This window comes from Sphaeramia orbicularis, chromosome 12 (assembly GCF_902148855.1).
Source record: "Sphaeramia orbicularis chromosome 12, fSphaOr1.1, whole genome shotgun sequence".
In the NCBI taxonomy this organism is placed as follows: domain Eukaryota; kingdom Metazoa; phylum Chordata; class Actinopteri; order Kurtiformes; family Apogonidae; genus Sphaeramia; species Sphaeramia orbicularis.
Window position 1 is genome coordinate 5,549,999 of NC_043968.1, and position 23,464 is coordinate 5,573,462.

The 23,464-nt window shown below is 34.6% G+C and overlaps 1 protein-coding gene across 1 annotated transcript in view; it reads left to right on the forward strand.

Moving 5' to 3' along the window:
* The window catches only part of tln1 (talin 1), a 124,102-nt gene that overhangs the window by 13,874 nt on the left and 86,764 nt on the right, over positions 1–23,464 (forward strand). The window contains exons 2-3 of the mRNA XM_030148819.1: positions 17,706–17,776; positions 23,296–23,458. Of these exons, the coding sequence (XP_030004679.1) occupies positions 23,329–23,458 (130 nt within the window). The 5' untranslated portion in view covers positions 17,706–17,776; positions 23,296–23,328. The remainder of the gene's footprint in view (positions 1–17,705; positions 17,777–23,295; positions 23,459–23,464) is intronic.

The following is a 23,464-nucleotide window of genomic DNA, read 5'->3' on the forward strand; positions in this document are numbered from 1 at the left end:
TTTTGACTTTTTTTTTCTCTAATTCAGTTCGTTTTAATTTGTTTTTAGAGCAGGTTTGATAGTTTTTATTAAATTTCATTTTTTTCTAAATGCTTAGTTTTAGTTTAGTTTCAGTTTTTTTTTTTTTTACATCTTTTCTCTTCTTCTCCATCATATTCACATTAATCCCACACAGGACTCTGCTGCTTTCTCCCAACTTTAGTCTCCATGTTTCCAGGTAGAAAAGATGAGAAGACGACTCTAAACGACAAGTGACGAGAAGTGATGGATTGTGAAGTGTCGTATGGTGCCGCTAGCTAAAATTGCTAGAGCGAAATAAATTAATTTCATATCAATCTGACATTGACAAAGATGAAAACGAAGGGAATTTTATCCATAATTTTTATACTTTTTAGTTAGTTTCGTAAGCACACAATACAGTTTCAGTTCGTTATCATTTTTTCTTTTAATTTTAGTTTTTATTTATTTCAGTTAATGAAAAGGTTTTTACAATTCTAGTTTTTGTCATTTCGTTAGTTTTTGTTAACAATAATAACCTTGCTAATCGATTAATCGTTTCAGCTCTAATCTGATATGAAGATGGATTTCATTGTATTTTTGCCCTTGCTGTCCATGTGTCTGTGTCCTGATGCTGGCATTCCAGAGGAATGCACAGTTGAATTCCTCTGCAGGGTTGGAGGCAGCGCTGCAGCTATAATGTCTGGGCTCATGTTGCTCTGCTAAATACGTACCAGTACCTTATTTGAAGGATGCGGTAACAGCAGGACTTAACTCAGTACGTGTGTGTGTTAATAGCTTTCATCAGTCATGGAAAAGCATCCAGGATTGCACCAAGTATTCATTCAAGTATTAATGGCACAAAGTAAAAGTAGAAAAGTGACTGTACAGTAGTGACAAACTGCAAGTTAAGCGCCTCAGCATAAACAGCTGGTAGTATTAACTTCCATTCAGGTGCCATTAATCCACAGCAGAAGGAACCGCAGTGAGATGATGTAATGGCACTTAAATTTGGCCTGTTACTATGCATTCTGTAAATCTATCTATAAATCTGACCTGTGCTGTGCATGAGGAGCATACTCCTACTGCCAGTCACCAGTGTTTCAAAGCAGCTTTCTTGGTTTTACATAAAATACTTAAGTCGTTGTCTAAATAATTCAGAAATAAAACACAAGTGATAGCAATAACAAGTTGGAGAGTGCTACTGACACATTTTACCCATTACATGTAATCTAAAATATACTTCTACATTTTTCTCTTGAATAATTTGTGGATTTTTTTTTGCGTTGGTTTTATGCTTAAAGGGCTGATATTTATTTAAACTCACTTTTCTTTGTCTGTGGTTCATTTCTTTGTGTATTTGGACCCTAATAGTTCAGACAGTTTGAATTTGAACCCTCCAGTTGCTGCAAAGCTATCTTTATATTCATTTAGGCAGAAATTGAGTGGATTTCTACAATCAGTTTTAATTCCCTCTTAATTTGTTACGTCTATAACTAGTTACGTCATGACATTTGCCCATATAAGGTCCACACTTCAGATGAACATTTCTCCAGTACGACATAACTGTTTGTCAGCAGTAGTAAAAACTGAAAATATGTCCAAACTTGGAGCCCATTCCCTCAAATGTTCAGTTGTTGGTTGAACGGGACAGAGCAGCACAGCCAACAACCTGGAGGGGGCGGGGCCTGAAGTGGCTCCTGTGCATTTAAAGGGCCAGCTCCAAACCACCTTTCTGGTGTCATTAGTCAGAAATAGGGTTGAAGATAGACCTGTGGAGTTGAATAAATGAAGAATTCAGAGCCAAGCAGAGCATTTACAGTTTATGGAGACCACAGGGAAATGAGGGAAAAGGAAGAATTCCATTAAAAAAAAAAAAAAAAGCAAAATATCGCTCCTTTAATTTTTTGTTAATAATTCAGAAATAAAACACAAGTGATAGTATCAGTCAGTTGGAGGGTGCTACTGACATGTTTACCCTTTACATTTAATCTAAAATATACTTATACATTTTTTTCAAAAAGGAATAGGTTATTAGAAATGTGAACTGCATTCCCTCAAAATAACACCATAAATAGTTATTTTAATAATTAATTGTTGGACTAATCGCTTCCTAGTAATGAAATAGAAGAACCCAGTGCTGATGTTAATAAAACGTTTTTCTACTTTTTATGAATAATGTGTTGTACCAGTGAACCAATGAAATAATAGACTTCTCTTTAAACAAACACCTGATCGGGAATAAACTTTGCTAACACATGGTTGCATGCGTGAGTGTTTTCTTCAAAGTCCTGACTCTTTGGGTTAAAATAGCTACAGCTTTGAGGTTGGCGCTGTTAATATTGGCTTATTTTAGCACCCTTGCTTACTAAGATTAGGTTAGCTTTCATGTATGTAGATTTGGATTTCGACTGTTACTGTGCAAAATATACAAAACGAAAGACACAATATTTAAAAAAAAAAAAAAATGTTAGATGAATTTCTTTAAAGAATTGAAGTAACATTTGCATTTCCCCTAGTAAACAAACAAGTAAACTCAGATCACAATCAAAAATTGAAAATGATCATAATTATTAATTATTGTGCACCAAAATTGTGCAGGTGTAACTAGAAACTACAAAGTAAAAACAGAAATCTGATGCAAAAATAAGCACTAAACACGGTTGTAGATGGACTTTTATACACAGTCATGGTGAATTTAATACTGTAATGATGACTTTTTGACTGTTAGGTTGACAAAAATTTAAAGAATGCGACATGAGAATTTTAAAAACTGATGCAAAACTACAAGACTGTATTTCTGTCTGTCTTGAGAAGGCGATCATATGTCAGTAATGTGCCATTGCTTACATAACACTGCTTCTTCCACTTCCCAATAACAGTTCCTGTTTTAAAACCTCCCTGAAGGCAGCTGCGTCTTCGGTGTGCGGTAGCTAAGCTAACAGATCTTGCTATAACACAGACTGGGCTCAGCTCTAGCCCTTTGCTGCTGTGGAGCAGCTGCTAAAATGCAAACACGCTGCTGCATTTACAGGGGAAATCTCCCACAGCAGTTTGTGGTACTTTTACTGCTTCTCTTCTTGTGCGGTTTGGACGTAGTGTCAGCTGGAAGTGTGAGGGGGATTGTCTGCAATTTTCTGCAATGCTGCATTTCCAAGTAATATCATAAAACAAAGCAGTGAATCCGTTTTTTATATTCACATCATATAAGTTCCTTAAATAAATGTTACTGCACTGTACTAAAGCAAATTATTCTAAGCAGAGTTTGGATGCTTCTGAAAAATGTGAGACACTGTAGCTGTACAGTAAAACTAAAAAGAGAATTATTAATTTCCTGTTTTTCTAATTCCATCCCACGTTTCCTGTTTACTTGACATTAAGACAAGGGGCATCAACTACATTTGTCCTGAGTTTGTAAGGAGACACTGTGGGGGCTGGACTTCTAGATTTCACAACAATAGCTACTATGAATCTCAAAGGTCCATTATATCACATTTAGGGGAATCTATTTTCAGAAATGGAATGTGATATTCATTATTATATTTTCATTAGTGTATAAACAAACACAACAGGGGTACTTGTTTTCTTTATTTTGCATTAGATGTACGTACCTACAGAGGCAGGGAGTCGATACAGAGCCCACCATGTTTCTGCTGTAGCTCTCAACAGATTTGAGATTTCTAGATTTCTAGATTTCATCCAGAATTAAGTTGCTTAAGTTAATTTTGTGTTAAAAGTCCAGAATAGGTGACGCAAATGCTAGTTCTGTGGTTTTGGTGACCATCACTGGGCAGTATGAGGAGGGTATTCGGTTGATTTTAATCTGCAACTTCACTGCCAGAAACGACTGAACATCACACACTAAACCTTTTACTGGGCCACTGGGGTTTGATTCTAGAACAGCGGTGTCAAACATACGGCCCGGGGGTCAAAACCGGCCCGCAAAAGGGTACAGTCCAGGCCATGAGGTGAATATGTGAAATGCAGTAATTACGTGGAAGACATTAACAATGATTTTAGTTCAGGGGCCATATACAGAACAATTCGATCTCAAGTGGGTCAGACCAGTAAAATACCATAATAATAACCTATTAGTAATGACAACTCCAAATTTTTCTCTTTGTTCTAGTTTAAAAAAAGTAATATTACATGAAAATATTTACATTTACAAACTAATATTTCACAAAAATGTGAATAACTTGAACAAATATGAACAACTTTACTAAAAGTAAGTGCAATTTTAACAATATTCTTCCTGCTACTAAGTGCTTTTTTTATTTGTAGATCCACTGTGATCTGTAAGTTGTAATGCACATGTGTAATTGATAAACTGAAGCATAATATTATTAAAGTTGCCTTTTTTTTTCTTAAGAGATTTAAAGTTGTTCATGGTTGTTCATGTCAAAGGATAGTTAGTGGATGTAAACATTTTCATAATGTAATTTTACTTTTTTCACTGTAAAACACAGACAAGTTTGGAGTTGATATTATCTATATATAGCCTAATTATGTTGCAATCTTTCGGTCCAGTCCACTTCAGATCATGTTGGGTTGAATGTGGCCAGTGAACAAAAATAAATTTGATGCCCCTGTTTTAGGGAGTCTGTCATTTTTGAGTGTTTTCTCAAAAAAACAGATACTGACACGGACTGACAGCACTAAATTTAATCAAGGGGTGGCTGCATTTTCACACATATTTACAACTAATTGGACGTCAGTCAAACTTCAAACAGTGGTGAGTTATGTATAAAAAAGCAGGGGTGTAAGAAAATATCAGTTCTGCAATATATCGGGATTTTTCATTTCACAATACTGTATCAATATTGGAAAGTACTGTATGGATATTTTTAGGTATTTATTCAAATGGCCATGTGGCGTAGGTTCATGTTTTTATTTTTTATTATTTTTTGGGGAATCCTGCAAGCTCTTATTTCTATATTCACATGTGTATTTTGTTCTGTTGTTTGTACTAAAAAAGTAGTATTGTGATATTGCAGGTCATGCATGTAGTTTTTTTGAACTGATAACACTGTTTTGTTAAATAATGGTTATTTCAATCATCCTAAAAGCACTTTTTACTGTCTGAGAGGCAGATGTTAGTTCTTTGTTTGGGACCTCACAAAAATAATGTTATGATGTTGGATGATTCAGGGACTGAGCACTATGCATTCATTTAACGACTAATAGAATATGAACATTTGAGCAGGATCTGAAACTGTAATGTTTGTGAAACAGAATTTTATTTATTTTTTTGTGTGTGTTTTGTACTTGTAATTTTATTTTTATTTATTCGTAAAAAAAACAAAACAAAACAAAACATTTTTTTGTTCTTACAGAGGAAAGTTTTGTGATATAGTATTAAATCCTGTTCTGATCAAATAAAAATCTGTTTAGTATTTGTGCATATTTCTGGTATAATTACATTTTCCAGGAAATAATCTCTTAGAAGAAGAAACAAAACAAAACAAAAATATTGCCTTGTTAACAGTATTGTGATATATCGCGATATATTGTATTGTGGTCCTAGTATTGTGATTTGTATCGTATCACCAGATTCTTGCCAATACACAGCCCTAATTTTCACACATATTTACAACTAATTGGATGTCAGTCGAACTTCAAACAGTGGAGAGTTATGTTATGTATAAAAAAAAGTGATGGTTTTATGGTCATTTCTGTTGTTCAGGTGAATGGAAATAATTGTCATTTGTGCGACAACAGTGACAGGTCTAATCATCACAGCTCATTAAAAGTCAGTTATTTTCGATGCTGCTGTGCTTTTGTCTGACGGTGAAGGGTAAAGACTCAGGACGGCAGGGGTGACACAGTAAAGATGTCAGGCTAAATTTAACTCAATGATGTTTTGGTTTCTTTTTGTGCATCTGAACCCGCCAGGCCACAGTGATGACCTGTCAGGTGTTTTCTGACACAGCAGATTAAACACAGCTGCCTCTAATACCAGGCAGGTCGGGTTGATTCACAGGAGGTGTGAGCGTGGTATTAATGACTACTGTCAGTACTTTCTCATTGTCCTGCCGATGCTGAGCAGAGCCTGTATTTATTTTTAGGAGCTGCAGCTGTGTCCACTCTGCTCTCACACATCTGTGATCAGGTTCCTATTAGCTGCAGATGTGGAACAGAACTGACCAAAGATTATTTTCACTTTCAGCTACTGTTACAACTTTTTGGACATTTTATAGAGGCCACAAACTAGTTATGATATTGAAATTTCAGTGTATGGACACAATTAACAGTACTATTTTCTTAACTTTATGCCACCACTGTAGTAGAAGAATAATAAACCATAAAGACCCAGGGCTACTTTTATGGCAGTTCCCAAATGATTTTTTTTCTCTATATTTAACCTTTCTTTACAGATTTATCACCATTTATTGTAAAATTATCTTCTTTAGTTTGTGTTTTTTAAGTGAAAATCTGGTATTTTCCTCTACTTCAATTCCTGATCATGTAGATTTTTATAAAAGCTCAGACTAAAGTTGAGGGTTATGACACAAAAAACTGAGAAAAATGTAGAAAAAGTTAATTTTTTAGCAAAAATATAAATAACTGACTATAAAACAAGTGTGTACATCCACTGCCATTGATCCAACTCCATGGGTTTTACTGGTGAATCAATGGCTACGTTCAGACAGCAGGTCTTAATGCGCAATTCGGATTTTTTGGTGAAATCCAATTTTTTTTGTGTGCTCGTTCATATTACACATTAAATGCGACTTGTATCAGTTTTGAGTCTGAACTGAATGCGACCCTGAAGTGACCCACATTCATAAAAGATGTCCTGATGTAATACATGACCACGCAGGCGTGGTCATGTATACTTATTTCTGTGTTTATGGAAATAAGTATGTTTTTCCAACTGCTCCTCCTCCTGGGACACAGAATTGTGTCGTTAGTCGCATTTCAATGACATAAAGGTCAGATAAATGCGACCTGGCCGTTCAGATTGAAGTCCCACTGCAAAATGTCAGATACATTTCGGATTTAGGACCATATATGAAAGTGGTCTGGGTCAGATTTGTGCTATTCAAACTGTCTTTAACAGATCGGATACAGGTCACATATGGGCAAAAAAAATCGGATTTGGACCACATTTGTCTGCAGTCTGAATGTAGCCAATGTTGTAGAAGATGACAGTGTTTCCATGGTAACTACGGAGCCTCTGACCGTCCAAATGGGTCATATCTGATGACCATGAAAAGACGACAAACTGCATTGTACACCAATTATTAACATGAATTGATAGGATTAATGGCTCAACAGGTGTTAAATATTTTAGATCAATAGATGGATTTTGACAGTGGATGTTTGGGTCTTTATGGGTTAATAGTTTAATAATGCACTTATACCTTATGCAGAAAAAAGCCATTAATAGGCACAGAATGATGAAACTTATAATGTGAATTGTATTTCTGTTTGTCTGGTAAAAAGATTTAACATAGCTGGTATGGTGTTACTCACATAAACAAAGACTCTCAGTGATATATTAACAAAGCTAGTTTCTAAATCATACTAGGACAGGGGTGTCAAAGTCATTTTAGTTCAGGGGCCACTTTTAGCCCAATTTAATCTCATGTGGGCCAGACCAGTGAAATAATAGTATAATAACCTATAAATAATGACAACTCCAAGTTTTCTCTGTTTTAGTGCAATAAAACACAATAAATTATGAAAAGAACTGAAAAAAAGAATTTCTTTAGAAAAAGTGCAGTTTGAACACTATTATGGCTCAACTTTGTATTTCAATTGTACATGCATTACACATAATGTTACACAAACATTTGGTAACAGGCATAATACTGTTGAAATTTGGAAGTTGTGGAATTTGGAACTTAAATAAGAATAATTTCTACAATATTATGTGTCAGTTTATCATTAACAGAACTTACAAATCAGATCTACAAATGCACAAAAACATTTAGTAACAGCCAGAATATTGTTAAAATTGTACTTAATTTTCAGGTTGTTCAGATTTTATTGTTGTAGGGTTATTATGCTGTTATTTTACTTAGACCAAATTGGGCTGAATGTAGCCCCTGAACTAACAAGACTTCAACACCCTTGACTGTTTATATCTTCAGTGTAATTTTTGGACTTTATAAAATCATGCCACGGGCCGGATTCTAAACTTTTGCGGGCCGGTTTTGGCCCATGGGCCGCATGTTTGACACCTGTGTACTAGGATAAGAATGAGATGCAATGAAATAAAATGTAAGTAAAAGTTACCTGTAAATAACAATAAAACTACGGTATTTGTGTTATTTTCACCCATCTGTTTTTATGCCAGCCCATGGAAACAATGATCATGATTACACAGTGTAATCTCCATTGTTTGAGACAGTTCAGGTATGGTCCTAAGGCCCAGGGGAGCAGCAGGGTGAGGCTGTAGAGGTCTAGTTTGAGCCCTGGAGTGTTCACAGACTCAACAGAGCCTGTTCACGTGGTGCAGCAGGACTATGTATATGAGTGGGTGAAGGCCGCGGTCACACAGGATGTGTTAAGTGACACCGAGATCACACACAGTTGAGGTCATGGGTCACAACGAGCTGTGTGAACTCAGCAGTACTGACACTCATGCTGTTCTTCACCACAGCCTTTCTACTTAAGCTGCACTCGTTTACTGTCAACACTTCCATGTCTTACCTTAAAATAGACGTCAGCTTCATTTGTCCAAGGGCTTGAGCTTCTGTAAGCAGACACTGTGGAACCTCATTAGTGTATTATTATCTAATGCTATTAGTTTATCACCAAACCCTGCTTTTATTGGTGTATGTCAGAGTCTTACCGAATTAACCTGATCTTTATTAGTTTTTATTATAGTTAATAGACTCCAAACAAACACAGAATCTGTAATGAAAAAAACCCCATACATATACCAAGGATTAGCATAATTGTTGAAATTAGACCTCATACAGTTAGACTTGTTATAATATCAGCAGGTTTATAATCGCAGTTCAGTGACATTAAACAGAAAGGTGTACTGTGTAAAGCATGCGTAACTATTTATTTATTTATTTATTTATTTATATTGTAGACTGAGCTGGAAATAAAATTCACATTTAGAAATGATCAGGAAACTGCATTTTACCCGACAACCAAGCAAATAGGTTCAAATATCAATATCCACAATAGCTGCAGTATGACATTCATAAATTTGTATTTTCAGAAGTGTGTTGTTTGTATGTATGTGTATATGTAGATACAAATAATATTGCAGAAGAACGCACTACATTTGGTTGTAAGAGTTGTTTTTCTGCTGCTGAATCTGGGAATTTAGGAATGAGGCATTATAGAAAATATGTTTTTAAGAAGGTAAAGCAAGTGGTTTTTCCTGCCTGTTGTCAGTCTCTGCAGGAGAATGGTGTGAAATTATTGGGCTTTTCATTAAATCAGACTTTTATTAATGCATCAAGTCATTATATTTGTCACCGTGTAACAGTGTCATTGAAGTCTCCTGTGTTATTTTCTCAAATAGAGAATATGAAATTTACTAGATATGGTGATAATGTGTTAGACACAGTAAGCAGTTCACATATTAAGTGAGTGAAACGGGAGGCAGTTATTGTATCAGCTTTAAAGAATGTTCTGTGTTGTGCCAAAGAATTCAATAAGAAAGCTGAACCAAAGAGTGGAACAGTGTAATGACAGTTTTCACTTTGCCACATTATGTCATTGATCAAATGGTTAAATGAAAATAGATTGTGTTTTCTTCTCTGTGTTAGTTCAGATGATGTTTGTATTGTGTGTAAAAGACTTCCGTTACATTATTTCAGATCTCCTCAACAGATTTACTCCCTTTACCCTGGGTTTTCAGAGGGTTTAGGTGTTGTCTGGAGTAGGAATGTAACAATATGAAAATTTCATATCACGGTTATTGTGACCAAAATTATCACGGTTATCATTATTATCGCGGTATTGTTGAAATGTGTTCAAAATGTTCAAAAAGCACTGATACACACACTGAAGTAATTTAACCAAGTTGTATTTAAAAAAAAAAAAAGAAGCTAAGACAGTAATAGGCATAATGTACTTTCTGTTGCAGAAACATTCAAACATTAACATGTAAACATCAAACATACAAATGTGCATTAACGATGGAACCTTATGGACAGAGATATCTGCATTAGGGATGGGAATTTATAGGATTTTATCAATATCAATGTCATTGCCCATTCTGTTTACCAATCCAATTCCTTATCAGTTCTCCTATTGATTCCTCAGTGGTTTTTGAGTGGAAAAAAAAGTAGTTGGACAGGTTAGAGTGGAGTTTGTTTGACCATTTTCATATCAATTTTTCTAGTTTTCTAAGTGCAGTAATTGAACACGGTTATCATGATAATTAGAATTTAAACGGTAATACTAACCATCGGAAATTTGACCGCAGTTTATCATTATACCGATAATCATTACATCCCTAGTCTGGAATAAAGGTAAAACAAATTTGCACAATATTGGATCATTATAATGACCCAAGACTAGAGTGCTGGGCTTATAATGGTAGGAAATCTAGTGTCTACCATATATACAAAGGTTTTTATTAAGTGTTTGCACAGGGAACAGATGACAGTGGGTTGTTTTTAGGGTTATATAGTGTTACAAGCTGTAGACATTGGCTGATGTTGTGACAGAGGATCTTCATTATTCCCTTATCAGCTCTGACAAATGCTTCTGAAAGTAAAATGTTTTCTGGCACAGTGAGATAAATGATTCTTCTACTGTTCTGCTTGTGGGCGGATATTTCCTCCAATGGCTTCAAAATAACGAGTGGACAGGCCTGAAGGACGCCAGATAGACGCTGAGTTGGCCACGATGACACAGTCTAACTGTCAGGATGTCAGTTAAGGTGTCACTTACAGTTTACTGTTTAGTCTGGTGTCAAAATCCCATTAAGTATTATGAAAATGGACATTTGGGGTTTTATGAACCTACTGGGAAGCACAGACTGGAGAAGATGAACAACATCTGAAATTAAATGCGGTGGCAATTCAATAAATTTAATCGGCCTCATTAGCTGATTATACTGTCAACGGCTGTTTACAACAGGGGTGTTAAACATGCGGTCCATGGGCCAAAATGTGTCCCGCCAAAGATTCCAATCTGGCCCGCGAGATGAATTTGCAAAGTGCAGAAATTACACCGGCGATATTAACAGTCAAGGGTGTTGAGCTTGTTTTATTTCAGGTTCCACATACAGACCGATAGATAGATAGATAGATAGATAGATAGATAGATAGATAGATAGATAGATAGATAGATAGATAGATAGATAGATAGATAGATAGATAGATAGATAGATAGATAGATAGATAGATAGATAGATAGATAGATAGATAGATAGATAGATAGATAGATAGATAGATAGATAGATAGATAGATTGATTGATTGATTGATTGATTTACGTTATTAATCCCCTAGGGGAAATTCAGAATACAAAATGTGGTCACCGCTCCACAAACACTGCCATACCACATCAACAATCAATAAATAAATAAATGCAGAGTATAAGTAGCTGTGAATAACTTAGATAGGAACTCAAGAAAAATAATAACATATAAATAATGACTCCAAATTTTCTTCTTGGTTTAATGTGAAAAAAAAATTACATTATTCCTATAGCTGATGACAACTCCAAATGTTTCTGTTTGTCTTATTGCAAAAAAATAAATAAATTATGAAAATATTTACATTAACAAACTATTCTTTATCTATAAAATACAAACAACCTGAACAAATTTGAACAACAAGAAATGTCTAAAGAAAATGAATTGCAATTTTAACAATATTCTGTGTGTTACTAAATGTTTTGTGGCTTTGTAGATCCGATCTGTAATATACATATATAAATGATAAATTGATGCATAGTATTGTTAAAATTGCACTTATTTTTCTTAAGATTTTTTTTTCAGGTTATTCACATGTTTTTGTTTGGATAGTTTGAAAATGTAATTTTTTTCATTGTTTAATGTTTTTTGCACTAAAACAAAGAGAAAAATTTGTAGTTGTCATTATTTATAGGCTATTATGCTATTATTTTATTGGTCTGGACCATTGGAGATCAAACTGGGCTGAATGTGGCCCCTGAACTAAAATGATTTTGACATCGCTGGTCTACAACCAAGATTCAACTCTATTTATCACTAACAAAAATACATAGGAGTGTTTTATGTATAGCCAAAAACAGATGCATATTTTTATTTACCTTTATTTAACCAGGAAGTCCTATTGAGATTTGGATTCTCTTTTGCAAGGGAAACCTGGCCAAAGTAGCAGCCATACAAAGTCGAAACAACATAAAACACATACATGATACACAATGAACAATAAAACACAAGAACAACTATTCAACCATAATGGCATCAAGAAAAATATTGTATATATATTGTATATTGTACTGGGCAGGTTAGTTATGTCAAAGTGCATCATATTGTGTGTGTTAATGTAAAGTAATAAATGGACTGTAAAGTACAATATTTGAGTTTGGGATGTAGAAGTATAAAATAAGAAAAAAATATTCTCAAGTCATTCTATGTCTGTGTTGAACCTATTTACAAAGAGTAAATATACTTAGTTACTTTCCAGTTCCATTCCACTACAATCTGCCGTCTTGTCCAGATCAGAACATACACAAAGGAGTGAAAGTAACAGTGTTTTTACGTGTGTGGACGTTCCTTAATTCTGTGTATGCTGTTGTAACTCAGAGTTGGTTAACCTTCAGGTCCTGACCTCTGGTTGTTTTTTAATATACAGACAGAATTTCTCAGACACCGGGCTTATGTTGTTGAGTTTCTCTTTCTGCTGCCGGCTTATCACAGGCATGGAGCTATCAGCTTCAGTATCTGCTAAAAGCAACGTTATCACAGACGCATTTAAGAATGCATTACATGCTCTGTGCACAGAAGAATGACACACTCGCTGCGTACATTTGTTTTCATTATTTGAGTCAATACAATGTATAATATTAAACAGAGGTGGTAAAAGTACACACATTCTTCACTATGATAGAACTACAGATACTATGCTCTGAGAAATAGAAATGTCTTTGAAGGACATTTCTACTGATTGTTTCTGTGTAAATTCACTGAATATAACGTCATTGTAATGTGATATGTCTACTAAGCCATTCAAACAAATCAATAAAACACAACATTCTGAAAATAATGAACATCAACTTCGCTCCAACATGCAAATCAGTTTGTAATTTCAGCAGCAGAACTGAATCATTATTATGCCTTTTCTGTCATTGAGTCTTTACTGTCTGTTTTTATCCTGTTATAGCTTTTATTTTCCGTTAGTCTCTTTCCATCTTTTTGTGGTTTTGTTGCATCGTGCTACATATTATTTTGACTTGTTTTTGACTTGGCTTTTATGTCATTACTTGTTACGTTTTATCATGTTGCCTATTGTTATGTCTTAAATGTTATTTTTGACATGTTGCATCTTTTTGTGGTGTCACATTGTTTTGCCTTGTTGCATCTTGTCTTACCTTGTTACATGCTTTATGCTGTTTTTGACTTGCATCTTTCACATAATTTTGTTCCTTGTTACGTTTGTCATGTACATTGTTTGTGCTGTAGTTATTATTTGTCATGTGTGATGGATTCACTAAATGATCATCTCATAATTGTCATGTTATTTCGTCCGCTTAGACTGAAGTTAGTCGTGTTGTTGGGAAGGTATGCAATGACACAAAATCGATAATTCCCCTCAGATATATTATTACAAAGTAAAGAAGTAAAGAGAAAACGTAAATGACAGAAAGTATAGATATTTGTGTTAAATACAAATATATTAAATACAAGATATAATAAATACAAAGTGAAGAAGTACAGAGAAAACTAGCGCGTTGACCGGTAGGCATCCACGGGTTCTAGATGTGGTTGTTTTTATGCTGTTGTGTATTCATGCATGCTGTCAACTTGTTGTTTTTGGTAGTCTGTTCCTTGACCAAAAATACACAAGTATGCCAAACTGCAGCAGTCAGCTCTGTACAGATTTTGTGTGAATCCCGAGACACACATGCACTCACACAGAGGTCACTTGGCTTTTATAATATAGCTGTAAATAACAGAAAGTATAGATATTTGTGTTAAATACAAATATATTAAATACAAGATATAATAAATACAAAGTAAAGATTTAAAGAGAAAATGTAAATAAAGTATAGATATTTGTGTTGAAAAGCTGGGAGAAAAGTTAAAAAGTTATGAGAAAAAGAAATGCCAAAAGCAAAGATACTGTACTTCTATTTTTATTTTTTTTACTACAATAACAAAGTATATGCCCATAGTTAATTCACCTCTGGTATTTATTAAGTATTGGCCTTAGAAGTTCAGTTTGTAAAGTATTCAGGCTGCAAGTGAATAGCATATGAAATACTGGATGTAGTATACAGTAACAAGTTAATGCTTTTTCCCCTTTAATTCAGCTTCTCTGTTGCTGTTGTAATGTTTTGGACAAACTGACAAACTCTTCCTCATTTCTGCAGTAATTGCTCTTGAGCATGTGCACTTCCTCTTCTCAGTCTGGGTGGAGTGGGTGGAATTAGTGATACAATTTCTTAATTCTCACATGTTTTTGTTTGTAGAAGCTAATCAGTGTGGAAGATTAAACAGAAAGATTTGTTTGCGAAGAGTTTTCTTTTAAATGACCCTTGAAAACGGAGAGGGTTTTATACCTCAGTCACTATTAGTCGAGGTTTGTGCTAAAAATGTCTTCAGTTTTTTTTGTAAAAACCTGATTCAGCTTTAGATGTAACACAAAGACCTGAATCAGCGTTACATGAGTCATTACTTGTGTTTCCTTGAGCCAAACAAAGTGTGTTCACACTCACTACAGGCAGGATACACTTCCCCCAGCTGAATCATGACCAGGAACGTTCAGAGCATTCAGATAGCTGAAATGCCCTTTTATGGCATCGGAGGGATTTTTTGAAACAGGAAATGACATCAGGACATCTTAGTGGGAATCTCACAAGAACTCTGTCATTCCATTGTAAAAGCGCGTCCAAATTTGTCTGGAAGTCAAATTTGTCTGGAACGTCTGGAAGAACCTCACACACTCTGGCAGACACATAGACACACACTCTCACTCCCCTCGGTTCCCCTGACCTGAAATAGCCCGATGAATGAAGATGTTATTTCATCCATGACAGACCGACGAAGGCTGAGCGACTGTTGTGTATTAACATGTTGTGTTGAATGACATCAGGCTGCTGTGAGCTGTGCATGTTCTTGCACTGCAGAAGTGGTGCAGGAAGTACTCACATCTAGTATCAGTACCACAAAACCTTACCAGTTACTGTCCTACATTCACAATCTGAATTTAATGGGTCATATGTAGTATTAGTATTAAATAATCAGTATGGCTGTGTATTGGCAAGAATCTGGCAATACGATACAAATCACAATACTAGGATCATGATATGATCTATCACGATATATCGTGATAATGTTAAAGAGGCATTTTTTTTTGTTTCTTTTTTTAAATGATTATTTCCTTGAAGAACTGAATTACAGCAGAAATCTGCACAAATATTAAACACATTTTTATTTGATCCCAACAGGATCTAATGTTCTATCACAAAATGTTCCTGTGTTCAAACTGAAATTCTGTTTTACAGACATTCCAGTTTCAGATCCTGTTCAAATGTTCAGATTCTATTAGTTCACAACTAACATCAGAACAGGATTTGAGTTCAATCCCAACAAAGGAACGAACAGTATTTAATAGAACAGTGTTAAATAATAATGAATAAAATATAAACAACTAGAAGCACTCGGAGAGCGCAGACTTCGGCCAAGGCAGATCAGTGGGCCCCTGTGGCCCCCCCGCACCCGATCACCACCAGAATTTAATCATTTGTTCCTTTTGCCAGTATCAACATTTCCTGAAATTTTCATCCAAATCCGTCCATAGCTTTTTGAGTTATCTTGCTAACAAACAAACAGACAGACAGACAGACAAACCAACGCCAACAAAAACATAACCTCCTTGGCGGAGGTAATGAACAAAAACAAAAACACCAAAAATGAACCTCCACAATATCTGCATTTGAATAAATAGCTAAAAATATTGATACAGTACTTTTTAATATTGATACAGTATTGTGAAATGAAATATCGCAATATATTGCAGAACCGATATTTTCTTACAGCCCTAATAATCATGACCAAAAGAATTAGGCTGAAGTTATGTGTAAATAAAGTGTGCGTTTCATGGTTTACATCTGTATTATGGCATCATCAAGTTTTCTCCATCCAATAATAGCTCAGTTGGTCCCTGCTGTTTTGTACTGTCAGCTGTGTGCTTTCACAGTGATACTGATCATTTTAGGTTGTTTTAGAAGATTTTAGAAATACTACCTTTAACTTTAATATTATATCGGTCTCAAAATATCCTTAAAGCAGTGGTTCCCAACCTTTTTTGGCTCCTGACCAGATTTTGACATCACACATTTCTGGTGACCCCAGACATTCAAAATGGAGACTTTTTTCCCTAAAATTATTATTATTTTTTTCAAATCATATAATAGTTTGCTATACTATGTTGCAAATAAATGTTAATTTCAGAGGACATTTAGTCTATATAATGTATATTATTATGGACAGCTTGGATTTACAAGGAGGACAATTAATACTGAACAAACAAGAACTCAAACTATGAATTATGAAAGAGATGCAGCATCTGAAACTGACCACAATGAACATTTGACACAGAAACAAAGTGCTGCAGTTTCACAGCCACAATTTGTCATGTCTGTTATGGATTGTCTCTCTCAACTCACCATACATTTTTTTATTAGTAAGTTTTTATTTTTATCAATTACTAAAAATTTCAGGCGAAGCCATTTGAATTCCAGGCGACCCCACGTGGGGTCCCGACCCTGAGGTTGAAAAACACTGGCTTAATGTATCAAAAGTAAAAGTGAAGAGTGACCCTTTTCTACGATTGGCTGTATTCACAGTGCTTGTGGAATGTTAAGTGTTGGAACACGTAAATGCAAAAGGTGAAAAGTAACTTGAAAAAATCTGAAGGTAAATGCACAAGTCAAAATGCAAACAGAAATGTCACAACAGAAATGCAAAAAATCACTACAAACGACATAAATATAGTATGTATAAATATTTGGAAAAGAAAAGTTTATTCCTGTAACTGTGATGCAGTTGTGTTTTTTTTTTTTTTAAATCATGTGTTTTGCATGTGCACTACCACCACAGTACTTTCCAGAAGGATTTTTTTTTTGCTGGATTATGATTATTAATTCACTAATGCAATAATTCAACAGTTTAAGGTTTATTTTATGTTTAATATAACCATTCATCATACATGACTGTATATACTGGTGGGTAACTACAGTAAATCTATCATAATACATTATAATTCACCAGCTGATGTTTATTTGTCGTAATATGAGTCTATAAAGTAACTAGTAACTAAAGTAAAGTATAATAAAATATCTGTGAAATGTAGTGAAGTAAAGTTTTGCAGTTGCAGAAAATGAAAATGTTAAAGTGAAGTAAAAGTACTGCATTACTGTCCTTCACTGTCCTGCAGGCGGTTCAGATATGTTGCTACAGCTCCGCCTCATATGAGGACACAGCTCACAGGTGGAGGCTGTTGAAATCTGCACATGAATCATGTTAATTTAATGACGCTCTGACTGTAAAATGTGTCTTTTTTTGTTCAACAGCCAGAGACGAAACCCAGAGTTCATCATCTGAGCGGACAGAAGTGTTTGACCAAAACACCACTTTTCATCAGGTACCTTCATTTACTTGTCATCTTTCTGGTTAAATATAGTAAAGTCAACATTTATTTAATTTAGGGTTAACATTAAACTACAGTCTGAGCTGAACGGATCATCACAAATATTTCATCATCAGCAACAGTTCCATTTACACTTTGGTGATATATTGTATTACACTGAAACAAGAATGATAGTTACTCCAATATGTTTTTATGTCAAGACAAGGGGTCATTTGGATATATATTCTTTCTTCTGGGTGGTTTATTTTTCTTATGTTGTCAGGTAAAACACTTACAAAATGTCACTGTTTACTTAATATTACTCTTGAATGTTTTAGCCCTCGTAATCGTTTTGCCGTCTGTCTGTCTGTCTGTGTCCATTCAACGACATAATCACATTATCTGAAGAATGCATTGAGATATCTTCACCACGTTCATACTGTGGATGCATCTGGGCATGGAGCAGAAGAATATTGAAAATATGTGACTTTGACCTACTTTTTCAAGGTCAAAGGGTCTTGTGGCCTCTGCAGTACTTTCATTTACATTTACATTTACATTTATGCATTTGGCAGATGCTTTTTTCCAAAGTGACATACAGGGGAAAACCAATCAAATCAATCAATCAAAATTTTATTTATATATTTATACTTTCAAATATAAATATGTATGTAATAAGTTTTACAAAATGACAATCTAACAGAAGTTATAGGGAAGTAACTCAACAGAATCTTACACTATATTTGGCTGAGGGGGATTAAAAGTGCACAGCATGTTATGTTTTAATGTTGAAAAAATGATTTTACCATTCAAATTCTACTTTTAGATTCCTGAGATATTCTGCTTTTGTCATGTTCTGATCATAATCAGTAGTGTAAAACCAAAAATAACATCTGCCTTCTTCAGTGTTTGCCAAAAAAAAAAAAAAGAACCAGCAGGAAAGAAATAATGTGATGGTTATCGAAACTTTGATCTACAATGTGTTGCATGCTAAATGTAATTTACAGAACTGTTAGTGTGATTATTAGTGTCTTTAATGTTTTTCATATAAATACAGGGTTCCCATAGGGTCTTAAAAAGCCTTAAAAGCCTTGAATTTACAAATCTGCATTTAATACCTTACAAAAGTCTTTAAAAGGTCTTAAATTTGATATGGTAGGTCTTAAATTATGTTCCCATAAACTTGTTGGCTGTATTGTGTTTAAATGTGTCCGTTAATTGTCCAAACTGCAAAGACAGTAATGTTAGTCGAGTCAGTTCCACCCATTCCAACTTGACAATTTATACTGAAATTAGGAACCAATTTTTGCGAACTTTGCAGCCCCCGATGAGAGGTGACTCAGAACAATGGGAATCAAGGCGCTGGAGTAAATAAATACATTTTCCTAAATTGTAGGAGTCATGAATTTTTGCCAGTATGGCTGTGAAATGGATGTTAAATTCTGTTCTAAATAGTCTTAAAAAGGTCTAACCCTGAAATAGAAATATAAAAATGTTAAATAAAAGCCCATTCTTTTTTTATTTTTACTTGATTTGCGCTTTCATTTACTGGAGAGCAAAACATGCATAAGGACAATAGGGCTGTGCATCAGCAAGAATCTGGCGATATGATACAAATCACAATACGAGGATCACAATATGACATATGATACTGTTAAAAAGGCAATTTTTTGTTTCTTTTTTTTTTTTATGATTATTTCCTTGAAGAATTAAATTCCAGCAGAAATCTACACAAATACTAAACACATTTTTATTTGATCCCAACAGGATCTAATGTTCTATCACCAAATGTTCAAACTGTGTTCAAACTGAAATTGTGTTTTCCAGACATTCCAGTTTCAGATCCTGTTCAAATGTTCAGATTCTATTAGTTCACAACTAACATCAGAACAGGATTTGAGTTCAATCCAAACAAAGGAACCAACATTATTGAATAAAAGAGTGTGAAATAATAATAATAATAATAATAATAATAATAATAATAATAATAAATATAAACGAAAGAGAAAAAACAAAAAAACAAAACAAAAATGAACCTCCACAATATCTGCATTTGAATAAATACCTAAAAATGTCGATGCAGTACTTTTGAATATCGATACAGTATTGTGAAATGAAATATTGCGATATATTGCAGAACTGATATTTTCTTACAGCCCTAAAGGACAAAGCTGTTTTATTGCAGTTTTCTCTTACTACAGTACCCAGCATTCACGGTGCTGGTTTTATCCTGCGATCTGATCCCCGTCTATGCGACACACCCCCGGCTGCATCCGCTTGTCATCATGGAAGGAGCCAGAAAAAGAAGGAGGAACTGATAGTGATACAGTGTCAGCAGGATGTGAGGCGGAGGGTGTCAGGGCGTCTGTGTTGTGACATTCAATCCTTCCAAACTCAGATGCCAACACATGCCACGCTGTTTTCCTTCTCCACGCCGTCTCCTCGCCGCTCTCTGCTGCTGCTGAGCGTCAGCTTTCTAAACAGACCTGCTTACTCTGTGCCTCTTCTACAGCCACGGTTTCACCACAGTCTTCAAGACTCTGAGTCAAAACTGTCAACGCATTGAGAAGATGATCTGTGCATCATTCAGCTATAAAAGATAATAGCCTGGGCAAATCATAACACTGGTGAAAAACTCCCGCAGTGTATGGCTATTGCTAAGTCATCATTTATCTTTTTTTTTTTTTTTTTTTTTTTTTTTTTTTTACTTTTTGTTTAGATATTTTCATTTTTCCACAAAACAAAACATTCTGTGACATAGGACCCTAAGAATTAAAGCACAAGTAAATGGAATATAATATGAACACCATAAGGCACAGGTGTCAAACATGTGTCCCGGGGGCCAAATCCAGCCCACCAAAGGGTCCAATCTGGTCCCTGGGATGAATTTGTGAAATACAAAAATTACACTGAAGATATTAATCATTTTAGCTTAGGGACCACAAACAGACCACTTAAATCTCCAGTGGGTCAGATCAGTCAAATACTATCATAATAACCTATAGGGGTGTTAGAAAATATCAGTTCTGCAATAAATCGCGATATTTCATTTCACAATGTTGTATCGATATTAAAAAGTACTGTATCAATATTTTTAGGTTTTTATTCAAATGCAGATATTGTGGAGGTTCATTTTTGTTTTTTGGTCTTCTTTATTGTTGATATCTTACTTATTATTATTTAACACTGTTTTATTAAATAATGGTTATTTGAATCATCCTAAAAGCACTTTTTACCGTCTGAGAGGCAGATGGGAGTTCCTTTGTTGGGACTGAACTCAAATACTGTTCTGATGTTAGTTGTGAGCTAATAGAATCTGAACATTTGAACAGGATCTTAAACTGTAATGTCTCTGAAACAGAATTTCAGTTTGAACACAGGAACATTTGGTGATATAACATTAGATCCTGTTGGGATCAAATGAAAATGTGTTTAGTATTTGTGTAGATTTATGCTGTAATTCAATTCTTCCAGGAAATAATGGTTTAAAAAAGAAACAATCAAAAAATTGCCTTTTTAACAGTATCATATCATGATCCTAGTATTGTGATTTGTATCCTATCACCAGATTCTTGCCAATACACAGGCAGACACAAAACAGACTCCAACACAAACTTCATGTAAGCATGTGAGTACAGACTGAACCTTGAAGCAGACCAGATGTTTCACTGCTGTATTCCCACCTGCTTAAGGCCTGGGATGTACACATGTTATTTGTACCTCGGGTTTTTCTAATGTAGTAGTAACATGAAATAATATTACTATTATTATTATTATTATTATTATTATTATTATTATTATTATTATTATTATTATTACTGTAGAAGACTAGACAGACATGGATGTAAGATGTTACTTTATTTGACTATAATTTGGCCTCAGGACAATACTTCCAGTTTTTTTCTTCTTCCTTATCGAAAAATGCAGACATGCTGAATATGTAAATGCTGCTGCTTTGTGTACTGTATTTATATATAACTAATGCTACAGTTTCCTCATTTTGAGCCCAGTCTCTAACCTTGTGCTGAGAAAATTTTAGGAGTGGAATTTCAGAAATGCTCTTAAAACTGATGACTTTGCAACAACTTGTACTTCCTTTGTCTGCTTGTCTGTCAGACTGTCTTCCCGTATATCTTTTTAAAAAATAATCTAAGAATATGTTTAGAAATTTGTTGTATTTCCACACACATGGTAGTGTTAGCATTAGTGCGAAAGTGATTGAATTATGAGGAATTTATTCAATTAGTTATAACTTAATATTCATCACTGGGGTTACATGATAACTTTAATACAACAGATTACAGAATTTTAGGGCCACAAGACAGTCTGTTTACTGTGCAGACAAATTCAGGTTGGAAGACGTCAATAAGTAATTGCCTTTCACACCATGAGAGATTAGATTAGATAGAATTTTATTGATCCTTTGGGCAGAGTCTTCAGGAAATTGAGGTTCCAAAAGCAACACAACACGGAATATACACAAAAGAAATATCACAAGAAAAAAGCAATACAATAACTATAAAAAACTACTAAAAACAGTAGTGAAAAAATTGCAATTGCACATTGGAAAGTACTAGTAGAAACAAGTGGCAAAGTAGTAATAATAATAAAAGAAGTATTAATAAGTAGCTTATTCTGTTATAATATGCACAATATGTGTGTGTATATATAGTTTAATAATGACAGAATAAAAGTACTAGTAGAGACAAGTGGTAAAGTAGTAAATAAAGTGAATTAGATGTTTGGAGCTCTGGAATTACTGTAGAACTGACTTTCAAACTCAGTAACAATACACATACATTATGTTTCAATGTGTTTATAATTAGTTTAGGTTTTCTCTTAAATTTGACCAGTTATCCAATGTCCGTTGTTTAACATTTGAATACCTGAATTTCAGTTTTATACTTTTTTTTCTTGTCCTCAAAGAGAATTTGAGTTAGACAAGAGCTAAATTTAATAGTGTGTAATGTATAATAGATAGATAGATAGATAGATAGATAGATAGATAGATAGATAGATACTTTATTAATCCCGAGGGAAATTCCAGTATTCAGCAGCTTTACATACAGCACAAGGAGAGAAAAAACAGACAGACCAAAAACACAACAGTGGGTTGGTACCAGGTTGACATTAAGGTTAGTATGTATACACTCTAAAAGACATTTGCTAAAGAACTACCTCTAAAAGAGCTTCCTGTACAATGCCGTAAATAAAGACTTCTGGTTGTATTTACACATTTCAGGGCAGTGATATAAAGTGAAACAGAGAAAAATAAAGTGTAGCAGTAATCTAAAGTGAACTGGTGATGTAAGTGTAACAGTTATTTAAGTGATCTACGGTGGATCGAAAAGTAGGTGTAGTACCGCTACATAAGGTGCTTGGATATTTTAAAGTCTGTGTATGTAACTGTATGTTTATGTAGCTGTGTGTATTTATGCCTATGTATTTTATTTCAGATTTTATTGTAAAGCACTTTGTGAATTTGTTCTGTGATAAGTGGTATATAAATAAACTTTATTGTTCTTATTATGCAGGAGTGAGTTGGGTGGAGGTGCAGAGCAGCAATCATGGTGGCCCTGTCGCTAAAGATCGGCGTGGGAAACGTCGTGAAGACCATGCAGTTTGAGCCCTCCACCATGGTGTACGACGCCTGCCGCATCATCAGGGAGAGAGTTCCAGAGGCCCAGCTTGGCCAGCGTGAGT